Below are 24,701 nucleotides of genomic sequence, written 5' to 3' on the forward strand. Positions count from 1 at the left end.
TTAGCTAGTTTACAAAATGTGCCATATCTCACAAAACAGGTCAATAAAAAGTGGAGAATGTCAGCTAAAATGGTGACTTACAGCAATCCATGCTTATGAAAATAAATGGTTTTATAGTTTTTATATTCCTGTGCTGTGTTTGAGATAAAAATGTAATCCCCAAATAGGAAAGCTCATGGGCCTGCTTCGTTCCATGTGCAGTCATTTACATCTGTGCAAAGTGGATGGAAAACACTCCCATCCCGATCAGATAGCATTTTACACCCACTTTGCTCAGGTGTAAATGACTACAAAAGGCAGGGAAGACTCAGGCCTCAGAAGGCTTAAATCAGCTCTGGGCCTGATTCCTCTCTCATCTTTACACTGATGCAACTAAGCAGCCAACTTCTCTGTGAGACAGATACAAATAACTCCTGTTGATTGTAGCAGGAATTACTTACATCCTCTGTGGCTACATCTACAGTGTGAGTTAGGGGTGTGATTCCCCTGTTCATATACAGATACTTGCACTAGCTAACCTCGAGCTAGCACAACTATAAATAGCAGCATAGCCACAGTAGCACTGGGAGTGGCAGCAGAGGGGTATGTACTTTGCACAGCTCAGCTGTGCCTTCGCTGCCATCACCAGTGTTACTGTGGTGACACGGCCATTTATACTTGTGCTAGGTTGATAAGAGCTAGCGCGAGTATATGTACCCAAACAGGGGAATCACATGCTTAGCTTGTATGTGTGTGTGTGTGTGTGTGTGTGGCGGAGGGTGGGGGGGGGAGGATAGACTACATGTATCTCAATGGAGTTATTCTTGACTTACATTGATAAGAATGACAGAAGAATCGAGTCTAATATATCTCTTCTTCAGTTACATAATTTTTCATCTTCTTCCTTGCCACTTCCCTCTTCCCCTTGTCATGTGTTAAGTTTCATTTATTTAAAAACACTCCAATATTTGATCACAAACATGTATTAATATATCATCTCCTTTTTATGGCCTTCTTCCAAAACTCTTGATCATGTGCCAGGCTGTCATGCAGATGGGTCTCTCTGAGGTCCACTGATATCTAGTCCATGAACTGCTATCACGTATCATTGCAAGTGCTCCACTGGATGTGCCCTACCATTGTAGCCTAGGCTCCTTCAATTTGTCTTTAATCGGAGCAACACGCATTAGGCTCCATACAGCCTCATTTAGTTCCCTTTCATGAAGTGTCTAACCATTTGACCATCTCCACGTCTTCATTTTGATGGTGGAGAGCATACCAATTTCCTTTCTTGTGGCTGTCCACGTCTCCGTTCTGTATATTAAGATGGGTCGAATTACAGTTTTGTACACTATACCTTTTAACTTTATTGGCATCTTTTTGCCACAGAGAAGTGGTGTCAGCTTCCATTATTTGCACCACACAGCTCGAGTACAATGTTGTCATCACTCAGGAAAGTACCATCATCAGCAACTATGCATCTGAGGTATTTAAATTCTTTCACTCTTCTAAGCTCTCTACCTGTGACTTCCTTTATGGTGAGTCCTCTTCCCTCCATTATCTTAGCTTCAGTCTCACCAGTGTTCACCCTAAATGCAGCCCGCTTCACACCTGCCTCTGTGTTCAACAGCATGAGCATTCCACATTAATAGTTTGCTTTGTGGCCTGGAGCTGAGTTCAAAACAATGAGCAGAGTGGTCACTTGAGGCATTATGGTACAGTTCTGGAGGCCAATTACAGCACAGAAAGCAATCAAGTGTCTACACTGGCAATAGAGTGCTGGAGCCTCTGCGCAAATAGCCTTACGACTCTTGTCGAGGTGGGTTTTTTGCAGCGCTGCAACTGAGGAGTTTCTGTGCACAAAGTGGCTTGGCAGTGTGTACACGTCTGCAGTTTGAGCACAAAAAGCTGCTTTACTGCACAGAAACTTGCCAGTGTAGACAAGTCCTGAGTCACCAGCAAAAAGCATGTTCCAAGGCAGCTCCCTTCATATATTCTCACTTGTCACATCCATGACAACTGCAAACAGGAAAGGGGCTCAACATTGACCCCTAATGCAAGTCAATGTTTACTGGAAATGTAGTTCCATCTAGTTTTGACTATGGTAGTCATTCCATCATATGTATCCTGGTTAAGATGGACATATCCTTCTGGTGCACCTCTCTGTTACAAATTCCACAAAACTAGTTTTCTTGGTACACAATCCATTGCCTTCTCTGGGTCCACAAAGACCATACCTAGTTGCCATCTCTTTTCTCTGAACTTCTCCATGAGGATTTATAGAGCAATCATGGCATCAATTGTGCTCCTTCTCGGCATGAATCCATACTGACCCTTCCAAATTTCAGCCATTCCACGCAGACACTTTTCAATAACCTTCTCCCCCATACTTTCAAAGCATGTGACATCAGCTTCATTGGGTAATAATTAGCACACAGTGCAACACTGCCTGTATGGTTAAAAACAGGCACCACAAAGTTTGTTTGCCGTTCATCTGGTGCCTTCCCTTTCTTGAGAATATAATTGAACAAACTTGTAAGATACTTGATGCTTTCATTTCCCAATGGCTTCACTTCTTCCACTGGTACGTCATCTGGCCCAGGTGCTCTCTCCTTTTTCATTTTCCTAAGTGCCTCTGTAACCTCTTCCTTCTGTATGTAATCTAGCACCAGTTTGGTTTACATGTTCTTAATTCTTCCCTTGGGTTCTCCTCATTCATCACTCTTTCAAAATAATCACTCCAAACTTTGTTGATAGATTCACCATTCGGTTGCAATGTACATATTCCTTTCTAATATAAGAAAACTTGCTTCTCCCTCACCTTGGCAAGTCTATAGATTGTCTTCTTTCCCTTATGTCCTTCTAGTTGGTTATATAGTTCATCACAGGACACACTTTTAGATGTTGCAACACTTGTTTTGGCCTCTTTTTTGCCTCCTTATCACTGCTCAAGCCACTGGACTTCCATTTTTTAATGTTATTTTTTTTCCTCAGTGGTTTCTTTAACTTGAGGATTCCATCACCAAGTCTCCCTTCTTATACCCCCCCCCACCCTTTTGGGGAATTGGTGTCATCACTCCTAAGACTTAATGCACCATTTCCAGTAAAGTTTATGTTAGTTTGAATCATCTGACCTCCACACATCCCTGTGGGTAGTTCGGAAATCTACACATTACTCCTGCTTTAAAGACATTTTAAAGTTTCTATCAGTTAGGCCCCTCCAGTGCCCCAGGGTTCAGTGCTTCTGAGGTCTGTGCATGCTGAAGTCTATAAGAAGAAGTCTGTGCTGTGCATTCGCCAAGTATTACCTTACAATTTACTATTCATGCTCTCTCTCATTATTAGAAATAAATCAATTTTGGACTTATGTCCTCCCTCTGGCATAAGTTATGAGATGGCTTTCCCTCTTCTGAAAGTATGTGAGATCACTAAAGTCCAGTGCCAGACAAGTCTGTAGGACCATTTCCCCACAGAGTTTCTAGGTCCAATGCCATGCCCACCATGGACTGTTTCTATCCAGGCTTTGCAATTCTAATGTGTGCATTTAGATCTGCTCCGATAATTATCTTCTCATTGGAAGATATGTTTCCAATAAGGCAGAACATCTCAGCAAGAAACTCCTATTTTATCGTCTGATCCTCTTCTAACTGTGGTGCATACCCACTTACTATATGGATAGTTACCTCTTCCCAACACAGTTTAAACACTCATCAGTCAGCCCGAACTTCTGGTAACCTCGATCATGTTTTTGTATGGTTTCATCCAGAATAATGCCAACACTGTTTCAGGAGGTTGAACTCCCTGAGTAGTAAATTTTGTAGCCCTTCACCAGCATCTTGGCTTTGCAACCGTTCCATTTGGTCTTATGTACATATACCTGCCACATTTACTCTTCTCCACTTTAAATCCTCACATAGCTTCAAACTTCTTCCAAACAGCATTCCTATATTACAACTTGCCCATCTCAGCTTACTCAGCTTACTCACTCGCGTCTTTAACTTTAGCGACCACTGGCCCAGTTACAACAGCAGGCAAGGCTGTTGTACATTGCTTGTGGAGTACGCCATTGCCCTCTGGGGTACACGTGACATGGACATCAGTTCAGATGATCATATTTACTGGATGAGCTTTACAGGTCAGCTGTCCAAGCCTGACACCTTTGTTTTGAAATCAGAGTTTTCCTTCTCCTAGATGAGCAGCCTACCAGGGCTGATGAGCTCTCATGCCCCAGCAGGACTTATTTTAAGGCAGTTTTTATTCACCTTGACATCCTCATCATAGGGCTTAAGTGGCATTTTACAGAGGTAGCCCTGCCACCAGCTAACTCACTACACTCTGCTGAGAGAGATTGCCAGTTGCTCCATGACTGCTTATTGAATAGTTTCAGCTGTACTGCATATCTGCAGGACATTCCCCTAATCCGCCACCTGGGCACCCATCTGATGAAGGTTGGTTACCCCTACATAGTGTTTAGTTACATAACTGTTTTGCAAGCTTAAACACCAATATTGGGTATTCTGCTATGAGGCATGTTTTGGCTTTGTTATTTGATAGTCTGAGTTTTTATTTAACTTAGTTTGATAAATACAGAGCCGGGGTATTATGACAAGAGAAAAAGCAGAAATTCAAGATAAAGTACAAACTGAATGTATTTTGTAAATGTTTATTAGTGATCCGCCTAATACATATGGTTGGACTTTAAAAACCTGCATTATGGAAAAAAAAAACCTCAACCACTGTAGCAAACATATGTAAGAAGCACAGGGTTAGTGCATCACCATGCTTTTTGGGGATTAAATATACAGTGTAGTCAGCTAGAGTATATCCTAGCAATTCCTTCCTTGGAGTAATAACAATCCAACAAAGTAAAATGCATGAAGTTATTTCTGAATGATGGTTGATTACATTAAAAACAAACAACATGTATTTTAACTTTACTATCTGGTAAAAAGACAACACATAGTTAAAGAGATTTGAGATTATTTTAATTTAGTCTATATAAATGAACACTCCAAACATGTCAATCCCCATTTGTCACCTCTCCTAAATCAAGCAAGTTTGTATCCAGTTACTACTTGCAGAGGAAGCCTCCAAAGAAAAGTTAAATAATGCAGGAAGTAACGGTAAATCGGTTCTGAACTAATACCACAATATGGTTCTAAGATTAGCTCCTATGCTGGTCAAATTACCAATTTTTAATCAAATTTATTGATCATATACTCTAGTTGAACTGTACCACCCCATGATGCAAAATGAGATGTAAGCCTGGCTTAACCAGTTAGTTAAGTCTAATATAGGGCAGTATTCCATTGCCGGAACAGTTCAAAGCAGCCAGAGTGCAGAGATGAATCTAGAACTCCATATTCAATTAAGCTGATGGGAGTTATGTCATTCCCTTCAACTGGAGCAAGACTGGGCCTCATATATGCCATCACATCCCTAAATGCTTTTCTTGTCTTAATCCTACTGCCTTTTTAGTAAGTCTAGAGTTATTGTAGCCTGTTTCCCGGGGAAATTCCTATTTGGATATTGTACATACCACCAACATAAAAAACTCCACCTACAGTTTCAGCTGGGTAAATTATTATTCACTTCTCCTAAAATGGAGGCATATTGCTGCTGGTACATTCACCACAGAGGTGGTTACATTTGAGTAGCGGTAAAGATATCCTAGATGTTCAGTAAGTAAGGGCTCTAAAATCCTTCATGATTAAAGGAACAGAGGACTCAGTATTAACAGATCTTAATAGCATAAGAGCAAGCCACATCAAAAACCTCCTCCTGACCACTGGCCTGACAGTATCTACGTTCAAACACCACAAGTTCAACCATCACACTTATTTTAAGTCAGTAGGCTTTCATTGTGGAGGTCTTATTGTGATTAAATCAGTTCTCTTGACATTCACCTCAGTCTTTCCCTACTCCCGTTTAAAAAAAAAAAGAAGCCACCACTAAAACAATTACGACCTTATTATTTAAAGGTCAGGTTTTTTGGGTGGACATCTCTAATTGTTACTTTTGTTTCCTCTTTAAGCCTCCCCTCTGATTTCTCAGACTTTAACCAGTGCCAATTCCTTTTATTAGGTTTTAGATTTTGTTTTATTGTGACGTATTCCTGAGTGCTTTGGTGGCAATGGCTTTATAAAGTAACTATTGGGTTGGATGATGCCCCCGGGTCCCTACCACATGCTAAAAATGGGCTCAACCATCTCCATAGCAGTATCTTCCCCTTCCCCCAGAAACTGTGTGTCATATCCCCACTGCAAACAGAGCAGAAACATAATACATCCAGAGGCTGCCTTACATTTCCATGCCCCCTTTTCATAGAAGGGATCCTTCTTAAAACAGGGAGGGTGAGCTCCAGCGAACAGCTTAAGAAGGCCTGACACTGGATCTTAGGGAACTCTGGGAGGAATGACATGAGGAGCTGCAGAGCCAGCCATTAACCCCTCAGAATGCCCAGTGTGGCCTGTTCCAGTGGGGGATGGGGTATCACTGACACCTCCTGTCCCTGGCAGAACCATTGGGGAAAAGACTCTACAAGCTAATTTAGGCATTTTAAAGGAAGAGAGTAAAAGATACTTAAGAAAAATGGTAATGATACCAAAATGCAGAAGTTTTATTTCATAGACATGGGGTTCATTATTTATTTAAGAATCAGTTCAATAATTTCAATAATCCTACAAGACCAGGACAGCAGCTCCACTTCTAAAGAAAACCCATGAAAGCATTTACACAATAGGGTAAGTACAGCATCTCTGTGTGCGTTTGCCTGACTGGGATTGATATCTTGTGTTATCTATTGAATTTCATTTTCTAGAACCTTATTAATGATTTAATTATCTGCTTGTTGGACAAGAATTTTCTGAATGGAGACACCAGGACGATGAGCATGGTATAAAAACTTAGATGGAGAGGCAGAGGCTGAATTACGCCTTCAAAAACAGATTTATGAACAATCACACACTTGCACTTATGCATGAAAACTGAATACGTAAAAATAGTCAACTTGTGCAAGTACTTACTTATTTGCATATCCATTTACCCCAAATGGCCCGGATCCTGCAGGGACTTGAGCAGGTGTTTAATTTGACATACATGCATCTTCCCATTAACTTCATTTACTAATGTGTATAAAGGTAATTCTCCATCCTGCAGTCTTTGGAGGATCAAGGCTTTTGTGTGCATTGAAGTCAGCATAAATGAAGATGGAATCTGACTTTTTCCTTTTAGTCCTTTAATTAAAGGCTATTTTTAAATAATTGTGTTGTCTGAAATACTTTTTTGGGTGTAAACTAATTGTAGGTCACTCCATCTCATTCCTCTGTATGCTAACTTCCCTCTCATCATGTTATTCTTCCTCAGAACTACTAGCAATGCTCATATAAGCCTTTACAACACAGTAGCCCAGAAAAAACATACTGTGCTTAATACAGTACAAGCCATTATAATGACTTTACACTCAGCTACCATCGATTTTTATTTCTCTATTGAAGTATAGACAGAAGCTCACATAATCTTACCTACAGCACCACCTGTATGATAAGCATTTGAAAATACTGACCATCATCTTAGAGTTGGGAAATCCTTTTCATTTGTTGGACCCCACTATCAAATCTTGTAATAGACTGCACAGTATTTCACTTTAAGTACAATGGTTAGATATAAATTACTGAACATATAAACTATTCTCTGGTATCATCCATTTACCTCATCACATGTACTTCCCTCCATCTTCCCACCAAACTCCCATGGATGCTAACTGGAGTTTTGAGCACAGATCAGGGATTACTATATATGTCAGTATAGTATGTTGCTTGCCAGAAGCATCACACCTGTATTTGAGGTGAAGAGATACAACTCCTGATGCATCAGCACCAGTCATAATAGAAAGACCATCCTAGAGCAACAGGTCATTTAAGAGGAGAGAACTGCATGTAGGTACCAACGTGACAGGCACAATATGAATACAACATAAACAGATAAGGCCGGCTACAAACCCAAGACACCCACAATAAGTATGTGCATAACTGCTTCCTACGAGTGAGTACTTCCAATATCATTCAAGGGAACTTTCCCCGGGAACTCATCTCAATATGCCTCTGAAAAAAGACTTTCACAGACCAGTTTAGCTAATTAAGCAGAACAACAATTCCGGACAATTCACAAGCTACAAGGTTTAAAAACTCCTCATAGTAGAGGTTCCTAGACCAACCACTTGACATAACAAAGAGGAATCTAATAAAAGCATGGAAGTCCATCACAGGAAAGATTCAGTACGCAATTTTTAGGTCCCAATTCTTTTTTCACTGACTCAGTAACAAAACTCTTCTAAATTCAATGCTGCAGGATCGGGCACTTAATGAACACAAATATAGGGGACAACTTAACCAGAAATAATGTAAATGGAAAGGCTGTTTCAAAAATGGTACCTGAGCCTCAGAAAAGATCCCCAGTTGACAAAGGTCACAAAGAAATGGGACTGAACTGTCCAGAGCTGGGTGAAAGGGATCAACAAATAAATCCTGTCCAGCTGGAGATTAAACTTCTATTGGAGAAATACAAACTTTTTATATAGCTCAGCTTTGCATTGGTTTGCTATAGTGTTGACCCAGCACTACTTCATCCTTGCTGCCCTTGGGTCATATTTTCCCTTCAGACTTTGCACAAAATTCCTTAACACTATGACAATAAGAGTCCTGTTCAGAGAATATCAAGCGTTCTTCCAGGAGAGGCTAACCCAGAGGTTTTCAACCTGTGGGGCGTGCTCCCCCCCCCCCCCCCCGTATGGAGACATAGAGAACATTTGGGGGGGGGGAAGCGGCAACGTCAGGTGGCTTGTGCCAGCCCTGCACAGCGGGGCCCAGGCCAGCCCCCATGAGGGTGGGGAGAGAGCACCCCTTCCTCCCCCAACTCACCTCAGTGGGACACTCAGCCAGTGGGTCAGTGTCAACATCCACTGCGGACGTGTCGATTTTTGCTCCCGGCAGCCTTGGCGCCCAGCACTGGCTCCGCCCTCAGAGATCATCACACACACCTTCCCGCACCCTGAAAACTCAAGGGGAGAGGGGCAGGTATTGGCCCTGCCCTGGTGATGCAGCCTGGCTGTAAGGTAGAAGCAGCCTGCTGCTGAGAAAGACACGGCTGTACCATTGGTAAGTATCTGTGTATATGAAACTTACAGGTGTAGGTAATTTAATTAAAGTTGTGTCAAAGTCTCTGTTAGATTTATGATTAGACTATCATGCATAATTTTGCATGTGTCTATTTTTGTCTGAGTTCAGGCGGTGCAACCAAAAATTATAACTCAAAGAGATGGGTGGGGTTTCAGCTAAAAAAGTTTAAAAACTGCTGTGCTAACCTGTCTGTGGACTAGAGCTAAATCTGAGCTAAGCAAAATGAAACAGATGGACAGAGAGTACCACTAACATTAAACCAGCTACAGAGAAATCACACCAAGAATAATTTAGTAGAGAGAAAGGGAGTTATATAAATGGGCAAACCCGTACATAAGGAAAGTGGTAAGGCCTCTCTGATGGCTATCTGCACTTTTGTATACACAAGACATAATAGATTGGGTGGTGGGTGGTTGATATAATGAAAATGTCTGTATATAAACTGATGTTTTACAACTACAGTTAGGCATAAGGAAATAATATATTTATTATATACACATATAAATAGAATGGTACGTTCCTTTGAAAAGTCACTCTGTATTACAGCATAAGTACTGTACCATTTCATGTGGAAGTAGTCAATGTAACTTGCCAACAGGTTAGTAGTGATTCCTCCTAGCTTTTTGGTAATTTGTTCACAGCTTCCTGAATCCCTTGAGGCTCCCTGCCCGGTAAAAACTTTTGGACTGCAACACTATTGCAGTCTAGCTTTTCTTTCAGTGTTGCGAAAAGGCAAACAGTACAGGAGAATTTTTCCATAGGCCGACTGAATGCTTGTTCATAGCACCTGGCTCAGTATCCCACAGCACTAAAGAGATGGATGATAAGCAGAAATTTCTGACTTAAATTTAACAACACACCAATTGGTTTCCTCACCCTGCAAGATGCTAAACACCCTCAACTCCAATTGATTTCAACAGGAGCTGAGGGCGCTCAGTCCCTTGCGTGATCCAGTCCATGAAGTGCTGGCTTGTATCCTGTAGCCTGTCTCAGGCAAAACTCCTAATGACTGCAGGAACTGGCGCTTTTATCTTTGTTGTTGTTTAAATCTGAAACAAGCCAGAAATGAGGAAACCAGTTTCACACCACTCATGCCTCTCCTTGTCAGTTCCTCATATTCCTAACAAAATGAGCACTGAAGTTCTTCCAACATTATTGTTTAGCCTGAAAATCTAAGAAGCCTGAACAGTTGCTTTGCTTGTTCATTTTAAACTGATTTAATATCCTTCACCTTTTGCAGGTGCTTACTCTCCTTTACACAGACAAAATTCTAAGGGACCTCTGTTAACTTTGGGCAACCTCCGGAGACTATCGTGAGGTAGCACATGTGGGCAGGATTTGGCCCACTGACTTCAGTAAAATTTTTGACCCTGGAGTGCAGAATCAGGTAAACAGTGATTTTTGGTTTTTTAAGCAGAGCACTATTTATCTGAGAACACAAAGACAACGTAACAAATTGCTACAAACAATATTTTACTAAGACTAAACAACTTGCTCTTCAAATGGTCTCATATGGTAATTAGTAAGCCCTATAAAACAGGAACCAGAAAACAGCTGCTGTGTTTGTGTGGGGTATCTCTTCCCTCAAGAAAAATAGAAACGGAAAAAAAAATTAATGAACTGCAACAGGTGTTGCGAATAACCAAATATAGTGTCATATCGTATGTTTACAGAGCAAACAGTCAAACACTTAGGATATGTCCATACTACTATTAAACACTCATGGGTGAACCGTATCAGTTGACTCGGGCTCGCGGGGCTCAGACTACGGGGCTGTTTAATTGTGGTGTAGACATTTGGGCTTGGGCTGGAGCCTGGGCTCTGGGACTCTCCCCCTTATGGGGTTCCAGAGCCCGGGCTCCAGCCTGAGCCTGAACGGACCAGCCTCGGGTGTTTAACTGCAGTATAGACAGACCTTTAGGGGGCAGATCTTTAACTAGTGTAAGTTATCATAGCTACTTTGATTTCAGTGGAGCTATGAAAACTTACACCAGCTGAGGATCCGGCCCATAGTAGCTATAATATAAATCTTCACTTCGGCTCAATTCTGCACAGTGATATGCTAGTGAAGGCACACAGGTGCAGAGAGCCGACGAAGAAAGTGGGACTCGATGAGAACATCTGTATGCAGGATCAGAGCCTTCACATGTGTTTAAAATTGTATCATCTGTATTCAACTATCATATAGATTACTATTGTATTACACAAAAGTGTGTCTTAACATGTTTTGAAAGGTCTCCCTTTATATATATTGTGCATATGCCATACAGGACCTACATCTGCAGTCCTTACTCAAGCAAAACTCCTTTTGACTTCTAGAGTGAAATCTTGGCTCCTCTGAACGCCTGTTGATTTCAATGGGGCCAGGATACAAGCCCTACACTTGTGCAGTATCTAAACAACTGATATTTTTTTCCCTGTATAAATGCTTCTTCTACAACAAAGACAATAATCAGGTCTGGTTGTATTTTAAATCTATTTTAACCATGACTTTTTAAAAAAAAAAAAAGAAAGCTAACAGTTTAAAATTTTTTTGCTGAATATTCAAATGTGTGTTTATTTTGTGCAAACTCATTTAGCACTTTAAAAAAAATCACTTTTTTAATGCTGCAAAAGTGTGTTGCTAAATAAACTAACAAAACATCTTGGAAACTAACATAAACGTGCAATTTTAATGCCTCCTAATCACACAAATCAATAGAAGATTTTTGTACTTGTGCATGACCTTCTTCAAATTATCCCTCCATTTTGGCTGAATCAGAATGAGCGAAGGCTATTTGATAAAAAACACTAAGTGTGTGAAATGAGGGGCCCTCATCGCTTTTGCCAGACTCCTCTTGACAGAATGATGATAGAAGCATCACATCCCTGGGAGAGTAAATGCAAACTGACAAGAGATGAGCCTTTAGATGTTGAATATAATCTTGAATTGTGCTTGAAGTGTCTTATTATCTTGTCTTTTGATGTCTGAAGGGGTGGCTCATTGTTAGAAAAAGGAAAACCCTTGCACATCTTTGCCATCTTTAAAAATTGTTTGGCCTTTAACAACTGCTTTTCCAACTAATGTCCATTTCTCCTGACAATAAATATGGCAGGTCGTCAGCAAGTGACAAACAATTTACTTTACATCCCAGGCTTTTATGGGTTTTGAGAGCTCATGTGGAAGCATATTTTAAAAAGCACTTGGAAATTAGCACCATTACAAATGTTAAGATGACTGAGATTTTTGTGTGTATATATTGCCACATTGCTATTCATTACTTTTATTTCCTACAGTTTCTGTTTTCAGGTCTTGCCTTCACTGGCTTCAGATTGCTGCTAAAGTTCTTTATTTATCATTGACTAAAATAGTCAATGAAAAATAAAGAACAACAAGCAATTTTCTTCTGCCCTAAAAAAAGCACTGTTATGGATACAGTACATGGGTAATGCATACAAACATATTTATTAATCATAACAAATCAATATCAGTGGTAGTATGGTACAGTTTACCTGTACATTCCAGATCCTTACATCACTATTTTTTGTTCCTCCACCCAGCTTTATGTTTTTAAACTTAAAAGTTTTTAATGACAAATCAGATCAATATGATTCCTTAGCAATTAAATCACAGGCATGCTAATTTTTCCTGTCACAGAACCAGTTTTGCGAAAGCAGTCAAGTTCTTTTTTTCAGGCCTCTGTCCCTCTGTGAATCCGTAAGAATTCTAAATGGCTCATAAACTGTTACAGGGTTCAGGTTATTGTATCATTATAAAACCATATTGATACACTACAGATGACAAGACATACAAGTCTTGTTACAACCTATTACAACCATCAAAATACCATCAGAAACATCAGACAAACACTAAACTAAACAAAACAGCAGTAAGCTTACTTTTAGGCAAACTAAACAGTTTTTATCAGTTTTAGCTTGTTTTGACCTGGAGCAGCTTTGAAAAGTCCTACAGTATGAACCAAAGAGTTCCATGAAAAGAAGTGAAGGAGACAAGGTTGTAGTGGGTTACAAAAACTTTTTTTTCAACAGTTAAATTCTGATCCTGTTGAAGCCAGTGGAATTTTGTCACAGACTTCACTAGCAGTTGGATTAAGTCTAAAAATAGGTGACAAATCCTCAATTGATGTAAACTGTGACTTCAATAGAATGATGACAATTTACACCAGCTGAGAATCTGTCCCACAGGCAGTGATCCTGAAAGGTGAAAAGCACCGCCCAAGAGACATGAACCATCCTCAACTCACATGAAACAACTAGAGCCTGACAGCACTCAGCTCCAAAATCCAACACCTCAGCTGTGCAGGGCCTTACGGAGGAATGCTGCAATCCTTACTCGTGTGATAAATAGGACTTCTCAGACAAGGAAAGGGTTTGCTTCATCTGGCCCTTCTCTTTTATTCTTTATCTCGTTAAAACAAAGACATAGCAAAGAGCTAGTAGTACCAACTGATTGAAAGTTTTGGGGGTTTTTTGGTCAGTGACCGTTTTGAGAAGGTTGTTCAGTGTTCTGTATCCAGGCAGCTAAAATAGGAAAAGTCTGAAAGTGATGCATCAAATCCTATAAAACAGAGCAACACAAGAATTTCCTTCCTACTTGTCATACGAAAAAGATTGAAATGACTCATGTGGATGTGTTCCATGATTAAATGTATATACTGTGTGTATATGTGTACTAAACAGATCAAATAAATGGGACTAGAAAAAATAACAAAAGATGAAATATTTCCATTTTCAAGATTTTTCCAGTTGTAAATTTTATTCTTCCTTTGGAGAAATTTGTGGCTTGCAGTCCCAAATATTATGAGATGCAAGCAAGTATAAGAAAGGAGGAGAAATACCAAACCTGCACATTTACAAGCACTTTTGAGATGGGACATTTTCTCATTTTCACCTCGATCACTGTTCATTTTGCAATGAAGTTTTGCTTCCACAACACTTATCCTGAAGTCATTAATTATTTTAAAAAGTTTAGTTATTAAAATCAGATATATCTGCTCTCCCCATACCACAAACTCTATTATGATATAAACAAGTTTTATCTTTTGCCAAGGATAATATCATTTCTGATATTATATATAATTTCCGCCACACAATGGGACAGATCCTGTTCCCATTCAAGTCAATGGATGTTTTGCAATTGTGAATTATTGCGGGCAGGACCAGATTACCTCATTAGTACATACCTACACAAGAGACCAGAATATTGCTGCTACAATGTACTGACTAAATAAAACACATTTTATTATAGATTTTAACATGCATAAATGCCAGCCTATTTGGTTAAAAAACCAAAAGGTTCAAAAATGTGTAAATATATATACCTAGGCTTGGAAAGGTTAGATTTTTATTGATAAACGTCAATGTCAAGATGCACACACAAACCAAAGGTATTTTCATTTATCATTGAAATTTAGAGATAAGCAAAGTAAGAAAAATGCTGCTTGAGAACTTCTTAGAGTTTGATTTAAGGCTATTTATCAGGTATCTTTTGACATTTGATGTTGACAATTTGTGTTTTTAACTGTTATAAAGCTTTAATCTTTTGAATCTCAATGTAATTCTGTAATTGTCTGACCCACCTCCTAATTTCCCACAACTGTGAAAATTTAAATTGATTAAAAATAAAAAATTTTTTAAAACCAAACATCGATATCATCTGTCAAAATTATAAAAAATATAAAAGTCTGTGTACAGCACATTAACACTGGCTAAATATGAGCCAGAGCTGGGATACATTTACTCACATGAGCAAGTCCCACTGAAGTTAATGTAACTACCTGTGTATGTAATCACTGCTCTTGTGTGAGCTTGCAGGATCTGGCTTCCTATCTTTACTCAAATTCTTGAAAAAACATTGTCTCTCTATACGAAATATATGTATTTCTTACCTATTACTTGCAAAATAAAAAATAAAAACTGTCCAGAGAGGTATTTACTCAAGAGGTTAGAGTGAATCTGAATGATCTTTCTTCCTCTCTGGCAAATATTATGCAATATCTAGAGATAATTATAAAAACTTAATGCTAGTATATTAAAAAATGCCTCAAGACATATTTACCATGAAGCAGTTCCAGTTTCTCAACTGAATAATGTGAGTTTCATATGCTCCTCTAAATATATGAAAAATTATAGTACTTTTCAGTAACAGGCAAAATCCACTGAAATCACTGGGTTTAGACAGGATGACAGTGAGGGAAGAATTTGGCCTATGTATGGGTCATATGCATGCACACACTCTATATTATATATGTATGCATATACACACACACACACACACACACACAGATACACACACACACACACAGATACACACACACACAGACAAAATGAGGACGGAGAGAGATAGGAGGGACAAGAAAGAGGGGAACAAAGTGGAAAGGGAAAGAGAGGGGTTTTTGCTTTGTTTTTACAGGATTGAGTCAGCCTCAACTTTGTATTTCTTGGCTGTTGTCACCTTTGCCACAATCTTAATGGGCCAGATCCTTCTTCCAGTATAGGCAAGCAGAACTTTCCCACTGTCTTAAATTGGAGCAGGATTGACTCACTGTTAATAATGTTTTAGTTAGTATCTTAAAAAGCATGTAAGAGATTCAAAAAGTGGGTTCATCTGAGATATACTGAATGTAGTGAGAAGGGTAAATTACTTAAATAGCACTATTAATAATAGCAATCCGAACTGAAGCATTAGAGTATTTTTAAAGTTACTATTGAAATAACTATAAATTCCACTAAATACAATTTTGTTGAACTATTTCCTCCTATAGTCTTTAAAAAAACACTTTTGCCGCCTTCAGCTATAACACTAGATAACTGTGATAATTAATATTGTTTTACTAATGAATATTGATTTTTAATTTCCTGTTTGCTATGTATAACATTTCAACCATCATTGTGTTTTATACTACATTGTGTTTTAAAAATCATGTTTAAATGATATTCTGGTCACAGTAACTAATAATTTTGTTTATATTACATTGAATAGAAATTTATTTTCTTGGTGTGGCTTTCAGGGATTTATTCTTTCCATTGTAGCATTTTTCTTGCTACAGTTATAAACCATTCAGGATCTAAAATGATAGTTTGCCTTTCAGAGAGTAAAGGACATCTGATAAAAAATTCTTCCCTCTACAAATTCAAAAATAAAAACGGAAATTCACACCACATTTAAGAATAGACAAGTGGTAGCTTAATGTTAAATAAACATGTTCAGAGGGTTGTATCTTGATTAGGCGGATACCTATATCCTTGGAATACTTACAAAGCAAACCCAATTTCAATCTCTCTGAGAAGGGCAAGCTTTCTTTAGCCAGACTGGATACAGTACTATTCTTCTCTATATGACCTCCGCTTTCAAACTAAAAGGGCTTAGTCCTGCTTCTGATAGCGTCAAAACAGTTTCACAACATAGAGCAGGAGATGTCACAGTACAAATCTGCCCTTGTTTCATATTGTTATTGAGTCTGACTTCTATACAGCAAAAGAGAGAAAATAGGAATTTACATTAACGATTATAAATTCATTTTCGCTCAGCTTTCCTTTTTTAGAAGTGATATCCCTGTTGAAAACCACAAATTAATAGTGAAGGAAATAAATTTTTAATGCTCATTTGCTCTTTACTTATTGCTCATTTTGTGATTTAGCTTTTATTTTTAATGTAATTTTGTCATTTACACCACTGATCTCTTTAGAAATTATTTTTGGAGCCAGTCAAAGTATAACGACTGAGCCTGAAAATATATTTACAGTAAAGGCAAAAAAAGAGACAATTTTCCCTACCCTCTGACCCCCCACAAAAGAGGGGGGAAAGTCACAAAGAAAAAAAAGCTTGACAAAGGGGAAAAAATTAAAACAAAGAAGAGCCCACAAGTGTGTCAGGAAAGAACAAAACCTAGGCAGAGAACACAACAAGAAAAATCCAGGACTACACAGGATTTTAAAGAGAAAAATGATCCACAGGAGAGTGGCAACTGTTACTATGAGCTTCCTACAGCTTTCTCTGCCTTTGGATATTTTAAAAAAATTTATTAACCTGACAGCAGGAAACTTTATACAGCTTGCCCCCCGACAGGGTGCCAGTTTGGTATAAACATTTTGCTATCTTTTTCTTTAGCATAGGAAAATCAAGAGGGGTGTTAAGTGGTGCCATCTGTACATTTGGGCAAACATGACCTCTCCTCTGGCTGGATTGCTCATTCCCATGGAGGACTTGAATAATCATAAGAAGTCCAACAGAAACATCAAATTCTCTTTCCTTTCCTTCATCACGTCTGCTTCCTTTTTAATGTGTGAATGTCTGATGTATTATTAATCTCAAAACATAAACCGGCAAGGTTCTCAATCAAAGGAAATACCAGTTCTCTCACAAATTATCTGTTTACTGTCTAGTAACAACCAAATTCCCTTTGAAACAGCCAGCCACTTAAGTCACTTTTTAAAGGAACAAATTTGTTTGGTATTAATTTTTTTCAAAAAGGCAAAAAGCCAAAATGAAAAAAAAGCAACTAATTAAGAATGAAGCATTTCAAGATATAAAGTCATTCAAGCTACAATCTATGGTTAAAGTTTATACACCCTTAGTCCTTTTTCCCAGTAATTAATTACACGATGTACATAAACACATTATAATTATGTGAACCTTGATTCACAAACACAGATGACACGTACAAACCTCAGCTCACAAAAGTTTAACAGCGCAGTATTATCAATCCACTAGGATTATAAACATTTCCTGTTAAAAATTTAATTACTCTTTTTCGCTCAAAAGTGATGTTATGGACAGACATATCCAAAGAGCAATAAGGGGATGATCTGTATCCATAAAATCAAGGGAATTAATGATTAAGGCTGAAACGTTTGTTCTTAATGAGCCCAATCCTGCTTCTATTGGACCTAAGGAGAGCAGGATCAGGCACTATCACATCAAAATCTGCTTTTTTTTTTTTTTTTGTTGTTGTTAGCATTAAGTACAGTTGTAGGTACAGTCCCTGCTTGAGCTTCTGGAAATACCAAGGATGAGTTAAGGATGGAATTTCACGATTTCCTCCTCCTCAGGGTTTTAATAGCCTTAATAGCTTCATTAGGTTTTAATGGGCATATACTGTGTTCATATATGCAACCCCTCACTGACATCAGTGGGCACACCACCACAAATCAAGGGAGTGTAGTAACCAGAGTCAGAACATGAACATTATTTAAAGATAAAATTAATACACCATAAATCTATTATTTTTAAAATTAAAACTCCATGACTGCTTTTAAAACATGTGTTTAAAGAACTGTCTATATATGTACTTGTCCAATATATTCTTTAAAACTAATCTAGTCTGTCCCTTCAATACAGTTTTAAGCCATTCTTTTTAGAAATGTTCATTATTTGATCAAAAAATCATATTAAGGTATGTTTTAGAGAGAAGATTTTTTTGACCCTATGTTATGGCCCAATCCTGCAAACATGCACACCATTAACTTTTCTCATGTAAATAGTCCCGTTAACATCACTGGGACTCCTTATGTTAATAAAGATGGCCACACACACACACATGTTTGCAGGATTGGGCCCATATACTTTAATAATTGCATGAATATTTGACACAATGCCTTATCACAAAAGGCATCAATCCACACTGTAGATATGCTGAATAAAACAATATTAATTGAGGAGAAACCTATAAATGCAGAGTAAATAATTTTCAAATGGTTGGGTTGCTTGAAATAAGGCTATGCTTTTAATATTGATAGGATCTGGCCGATAATCTGACCTATGAGAACAGAAATTTTCACTTAAGAAAACATACGATATACTTTTTTTGGCACTCTTAACACATCAAATTTGTCAAATGTATCTTTCTGAAACTTACACACAAAAAAATCCTTCTGGACTGAAACCTTCATAGGCCAAGGTTCTGTGTGCATGTATATCTTCTGATCAGGTTTTAAATCCCCTTTATAAATAGGGGTTCCAATAGAAATATTGAGATGGACTCTTACATATAATGATTCAAAGGGTGATGCTAGAGTGAAGGTTGCAATTTATCTACAGGCTAGGTACCATATTAATGACTCTAATGTGAGCTTCCTCACAATGACCTCTGCTCTGACCTGCAGAGGCCACTGTCTCAAGGAGTGAAAGACAATTTAGGCTTTCATCCTTTGTATCTGAAATGACTTTTGTGCCATAAATTCTAATCAGGCCAACCTGGATGACAATTTAAAAAATAAATCACATAATGAATGTTTTTTCTGCAAAAGAGGCTCTGAGAAGAGAGATATACAGTGGATTTTCTAGCAAAGCAAAATTACTGTTCAAACTTCTATCCTGCTTCACAAGAACACTGCCACACACAAGCACACTTACAAGCAAAAATGTAGAAAATTCTAAATTCTGCATAATTATACCATAAAGGATACCAAAATGTTAAAACTGATTTTCAGTATTTAAAAATGGGAAATTAACAAACACACACACACATATATATATATATGCAAAGCAAGCCTGAGATTTAACTTGAACAGAAGGAAGTGTTGCCAGCAGAAGAAAAAATTAAATAAGCAACATTTATGCTAAATGAGCATTAGGCTTGATCTTGCATTCCATGCAAAATCTCTAATTTCACAGAAAGTTTAGGGTGTGTAAAAACACATGAGCAGGCCCAAAATGATTAAATTCTTATATTTGAGTAAGTGATCTTAATGTGCTGTAAATGTGTCCCTGCTGTATCTTCTTTATCAGCAACTGAGTTACACCAGGAATGAATCTGGCCCGTTAAGGGCTTGATCCAACTCCATGAAGGCCAATAGCAATCACTCCATGGACTTCAATGGAACTTGGATTAGGCTCTGTGTTACAGGAAGTCCACAAAGTGACTACCAATGGCTTTCATGGAGTTGAATCAACCCTGTACATATTATTTTTATGTGCAGTACATATTGCTTCCACATCTCCTCTCTATACCAACTATTGAAACTGTATAATGCTAATAATTAAGTTTTTATTCCCCGTTATCAGGCTTTTATCAGATGGATTTAAACATTTTACAGAGGTCATCAAGATATTGAATGAATATCTTGCAGGATTTAAATAATTTCGAATCTAATCCTCTAGTACTTATTCAGTCCTTACTAAGGCAAAATTCCTATCAACATCAATGGGAGCTTCCTCTAGTAAGGACTCTAGGATTTGGCCCTGTGTCATTAATTTGGAGCACAGTGCAACATAAACCTACTTGATTTAAGGACAGCACTCTACCAAGAAAGTCAATGACTTACTAAACAGTCTATGCTTCTATTTGGCTCTTAACATAAAGGAGTCATGATTGAAATAGGAGATAACTCTTCTCCAATATTTACAAGCTTAAATAATATGCCACTTAATAGCATACACAATTACCTGATCTCATGTTACTCAACGCAATCTGGATTTATATCTCATAAGTATACTGTAGCTTTTATAACTCTGCAAGTTAAGCAAAATGTTACCTCTGATGTAATATGTTACAGAACACTAAAGTCCTTTTCTGACATTTTGCACTTGCAGCAGCATCTCTTATCTTGTTTTCCCACTGTTGCTTAGCATGATTCAAACATTTAAAGTTTTGCATAAAAGTATTCTCTAAAGATGTCAAAAGTCCATAGATACATAAGCCTATGAGGTCCAGTTTAGGTAAGACAGACAATATCGAAAGATTACAGAACAGACTTTGATTTCTAAAAACAAACAAAAAAGCAATGGCATTAGTATTAACCGCTTTGATCACGACTTTAAGGGGATACTCTCTCATAAAGACAAAGGGCCATATCTCAGCCGCTATAAATTAGGAGGTACACCAGTTAAGGACCTGGCTCAGAGTTTTAGACTGGAATTGCTTAAGATTTGTGGGAAAGCTGCCTCTAGTCAGACTTGTGCTCCTAGTGTCTGAAAAGCTGATGCCTTCACCTCCTCTGCCACTGGTGGCGAAGTATACATTTAGGAGATAGGATTAGGCCAAAAATTCATCATCCTTCACATGCCAAAAATTAGTATAGTCAATCTTAATCCTGTATCTTCAACACCTGAAACTGAACTTGCTGCTGGAGAAGAGTCATTTCTAATACTAGTTACTCTATGCTCTAGCAAAACAAGATATGAATATCCGTTTCTCCATTACTGTGAGATACTATAATAAGGAGAGCGAAAGAAAGAGAGAGAGAGTGCGCAATAAGGAGACAGAGAGAGTGAACGAGCGCGCGAGAGAGAAAGCGTGTGTGTGCAGGCCACAGGTATCTCATCCCCATTATTCCATCCCTAGATACTGTAGAAAATGGGGTGTGCATTTTCTGAAACATTCTTGAAGGTGCAGGTACTTATAATAATAATAACAACAACAACAAACATGTCTGTCAAAAGAAAACTAGGTGGCAAGTAGAGACATTCATACCTGATGCTGAGGAAAACACTATTTGTGCCTGATCTATTCAAATTATTATAAAATCAGTTACTCAATATGAAAATATGACCCAGGAAATGCTGCTAAGTTTAGCAAGACATGGGAAGATCAAATGCTGGTCATTCGAAGTAAGCTAGTACACACAATTATTCCAAAATTTGAAGAACACCGTCTGTGTAACTTTCATCTATGGGCCAGTCTCCTCCCCTCACTTGTTAAAATGCTCCTCCTTACCAGGTATTTGGCAAATGTCCCCACAATGTGTACCAAATGCTAGATAAGAAACTCAGGGAATGCTAATCTTGTTTCATATGAAAGAAAATTATCAGAGAAATAATGCCACTTTTTGCATCAATTATGCAAATCATATACACGCAGAATATAAGAGACTGCAAAGTAAGGCCCAAAGTGTGCATTCCTAACATGCCATTCAAATTTCTAAACAGAGAAGCTGCTCTAGAATAGCATTATGTTTTGTGTGTCATATTTTTCAAAGAAAGCAATTAAACACTGAATCACTTAATAAACTGTATTACATCAGCTGAATAACTCCTAAGTGTCTTTATTTTAAATAAGTTCATCCAGTTTCATCCTGCTGAATAGTCCCATTGTCCTGTCTTTTACATTCCCAAAGCAACAACAACTCATTGGTAAAGGTTACTGCTTGAAGGGAAAACCCAGATAAATGCTACTCAGTTCACTTTGAGGTAGTTAAACTATTTGCTTCTACTATGATTTACTTTGGTGATACCTTGTTAGAAGTATGAAAGCAGAGTAGCAGACACCTTAAACTCACAAATAAGTACTCATGCACAGTATGTTCACTTGCATCTTTTTCATTATGGTTTGCAGCTAAGCAAAATTAATAATTTACAATCCAAAAGGAAAAAAGATCACGGCACATTATTTTTACCCTACACAGAAACTATAAGGAAACTACTTAGGTGCTCTACAATGGTATTTAAACATGCAAAAATGACAACAACTCAGGGACATCCCACCCTTTATTATAAAACTTACCTAATCTAAAACATATAACATAACTGAACAAAACCAGACTGTAAAGACATATTGGTAGTCTCAGGTAAAGTACAAATTTTCAGGATGCTGTCATACCTTGAGATATTTTATATTAATCTCTTGCCACCTAAACACCTGATCAAATAAAATACATGAACATTCTTTAAGATATTCAGATTACCACACACAAGTATTAGCCCTCTGAATTTTAGACATCACAATTCTTCTCTTGATGAAATGGACTAAAATGATTATTATATGGAATTTGAACATTCAAATTGCTAATGGAAATTCTGTTTTCCAAAATATATATATATATATTGAGGAGGGGGGTGGCTTAAAACTGTGTGATTATATTCCATAGTGGTCACTACTGTATTCTAGAAATTAAATCTTCACATTTTATTTCACCCTCTCTTGCATTAAGTTACTCAATAAAACATTCTGTAGAATATGTGTAGCTTCTAATAATATGAAAGGACACCTTCTTAAAAGAAAATTGCACATATTTTTTGTAAAGAACATTTTGCAGTTTTTCCTATTAGATCTAGGGTATAGACATCTGAACATTGCTACAGAGTCCGTACAGATCATGAAATCAAAACTTGAATCTCAGAAAATGAGATCTCTCTCTCAAAACTGCATTTCCTTGTAAACAAAATCTTTTCCCCTTAAAGTTCCAGCTGTGAGAATTTGTAAAATGTAAGAATGCACTCCATTCCATCTAAGAATTTTATATAGTCACAAATGGATATAATTAAAAGGAACTCTTTCAGGAGCAATTGCTCTAAAACCAAAATGTCACTATGTACCATGTAGTGCTGCTCCAGCACAGACATCTATCAACATCTATCACTCAAGCATGCGCCTCTACTACTCCGCTCCCTTTTCTGATTAGAGATCACAGTTGCTTGAGTTGGCTTACAGGGTGTCATCTGTTTGAATGACAGATGTCTATTCTGGAATGCCACTCTCACTGCTCTTGTTTTGGATATGAAACAAATACACCTGAAAGGCTGTGTTTTCATTAGCCATAAGATACAGTGTAAAAATGTATTTTCTCCCTCTATAACCGTTGGAAGCAAAATTTTAGTTCTAATTTCAATTGTGAAAATATTATACCTGAAAGCAATCCTCACTGCATCCTTTGTTTACTTAATACACAATGTTTTCTATGGACAATTTTCAGTTCTCTTTTCTCCTAGCTTTCACTTTACTAGATATAATGACACTCTTTAGTTTACTCCATCCTCAGAAGGGACTGTGAGAAACTGAAATTCTGGAGTCAATACTTAGGCAATAAATGTTAATAAAAAATCACAACCAAGCAGGATCGTTTATTTGTGTTTATATTAGAGATCCTTAAGCAAGAGAAAATATGCAATGCCTACAACTTGCATGGAATAAGTTCATTGTTGACAAAAGTTTTCAGGACATGATGCTGTCATTCTGTTACCCAGTTGAAAGTCAGAGCATATGGCTGTACACCTGCAGACTCCAAGCTACTCCCTGGTATTACAAGAAAATTAAGCGAATAAAATAAACGGGGGGGGGGGGGGGAATTGCTCTTCCGGACAACATGGTAACACTGAAATGAAATACCTAGACAGACTTACCGAAGAGCTTGCTGGGAGTGTCCTCGCTGTCATTTGATTCCACAGGCGCAAGCAAGGGCTCATTCAGCTCGTTGTCTGAAGTAGCTGCCTTGTCCTCACCTCTCAACTCTGCATTCATTTCACTCCGCAGTGACAGCAAGGGCTTACTGACTTGTCCAGCTATCATTGGATCCTAGGATGGGGGGGAAAAAAGAATGAGGGGGGGGAAAAGTGGCAGCTTTGGTGCGCGTATAGTCTCTCCCACTCCCCCCTCTCTCTCTCTCTCACACACACACACTCTTATCTCTTGCTGCTCCTGCTGTTATTGCTGGCTGCAGTCAAGTGAAGAGCTATTACAGATCCAATGAGTTTTCCATTACTCCCCACCCTATTAAAGCTCAACTAGCATGTGAGAGATTCAGGATGCTTTGGAGAAAAACTTCTATGAAAGCAACATAAGCAACACAGCTTTAATTGTGGGATGTGGTTTTGTTGTTTTTTGTGTGTAT

General features: G+C 38.1%; 1 protein-coding gene across 2 annotated transcripts in view; it reads right to left on the reverse strand.

Annotated features, from left to right (window-relative positions):
• Window positions 1–24,701, reverse strand: part of POU6F2 (POU class 6 homeobox 2) — a 394,378-nt gene that overhangs the window by 302,137 nt on the left and 67,540 nt on the right. The window contains exon 2 of one of the 2 annotated variants that reach the window (XM_065399712.1): window positions 24,214–24,385. In XM_065399712.1, coding sequence (XP_065255784.1) covers window positions 24,214–24,385 — 172 coding nt within the window. Of the gene's footprint in view, window positions 1–24,213; window positions 24,386–24,701 lie in introns of those variants that run through there. The other variant, XM_065399713.1, reaches the window with a different exon arrangement.

Source organism: Emys orbicularis, chromosome 2 (assembly GCF_028017835.1).
Source record: "Emys orbicularis isolate rEmyOrb1 chromosome 2, rEmyOrb1.hap1, whole genome shotgun sequence".
Classification (NCBI taxonomy): Eukaryota; Metazoa; Chordata; order Testudines; family Emydidae; genus Emys; species Emys orbicularis.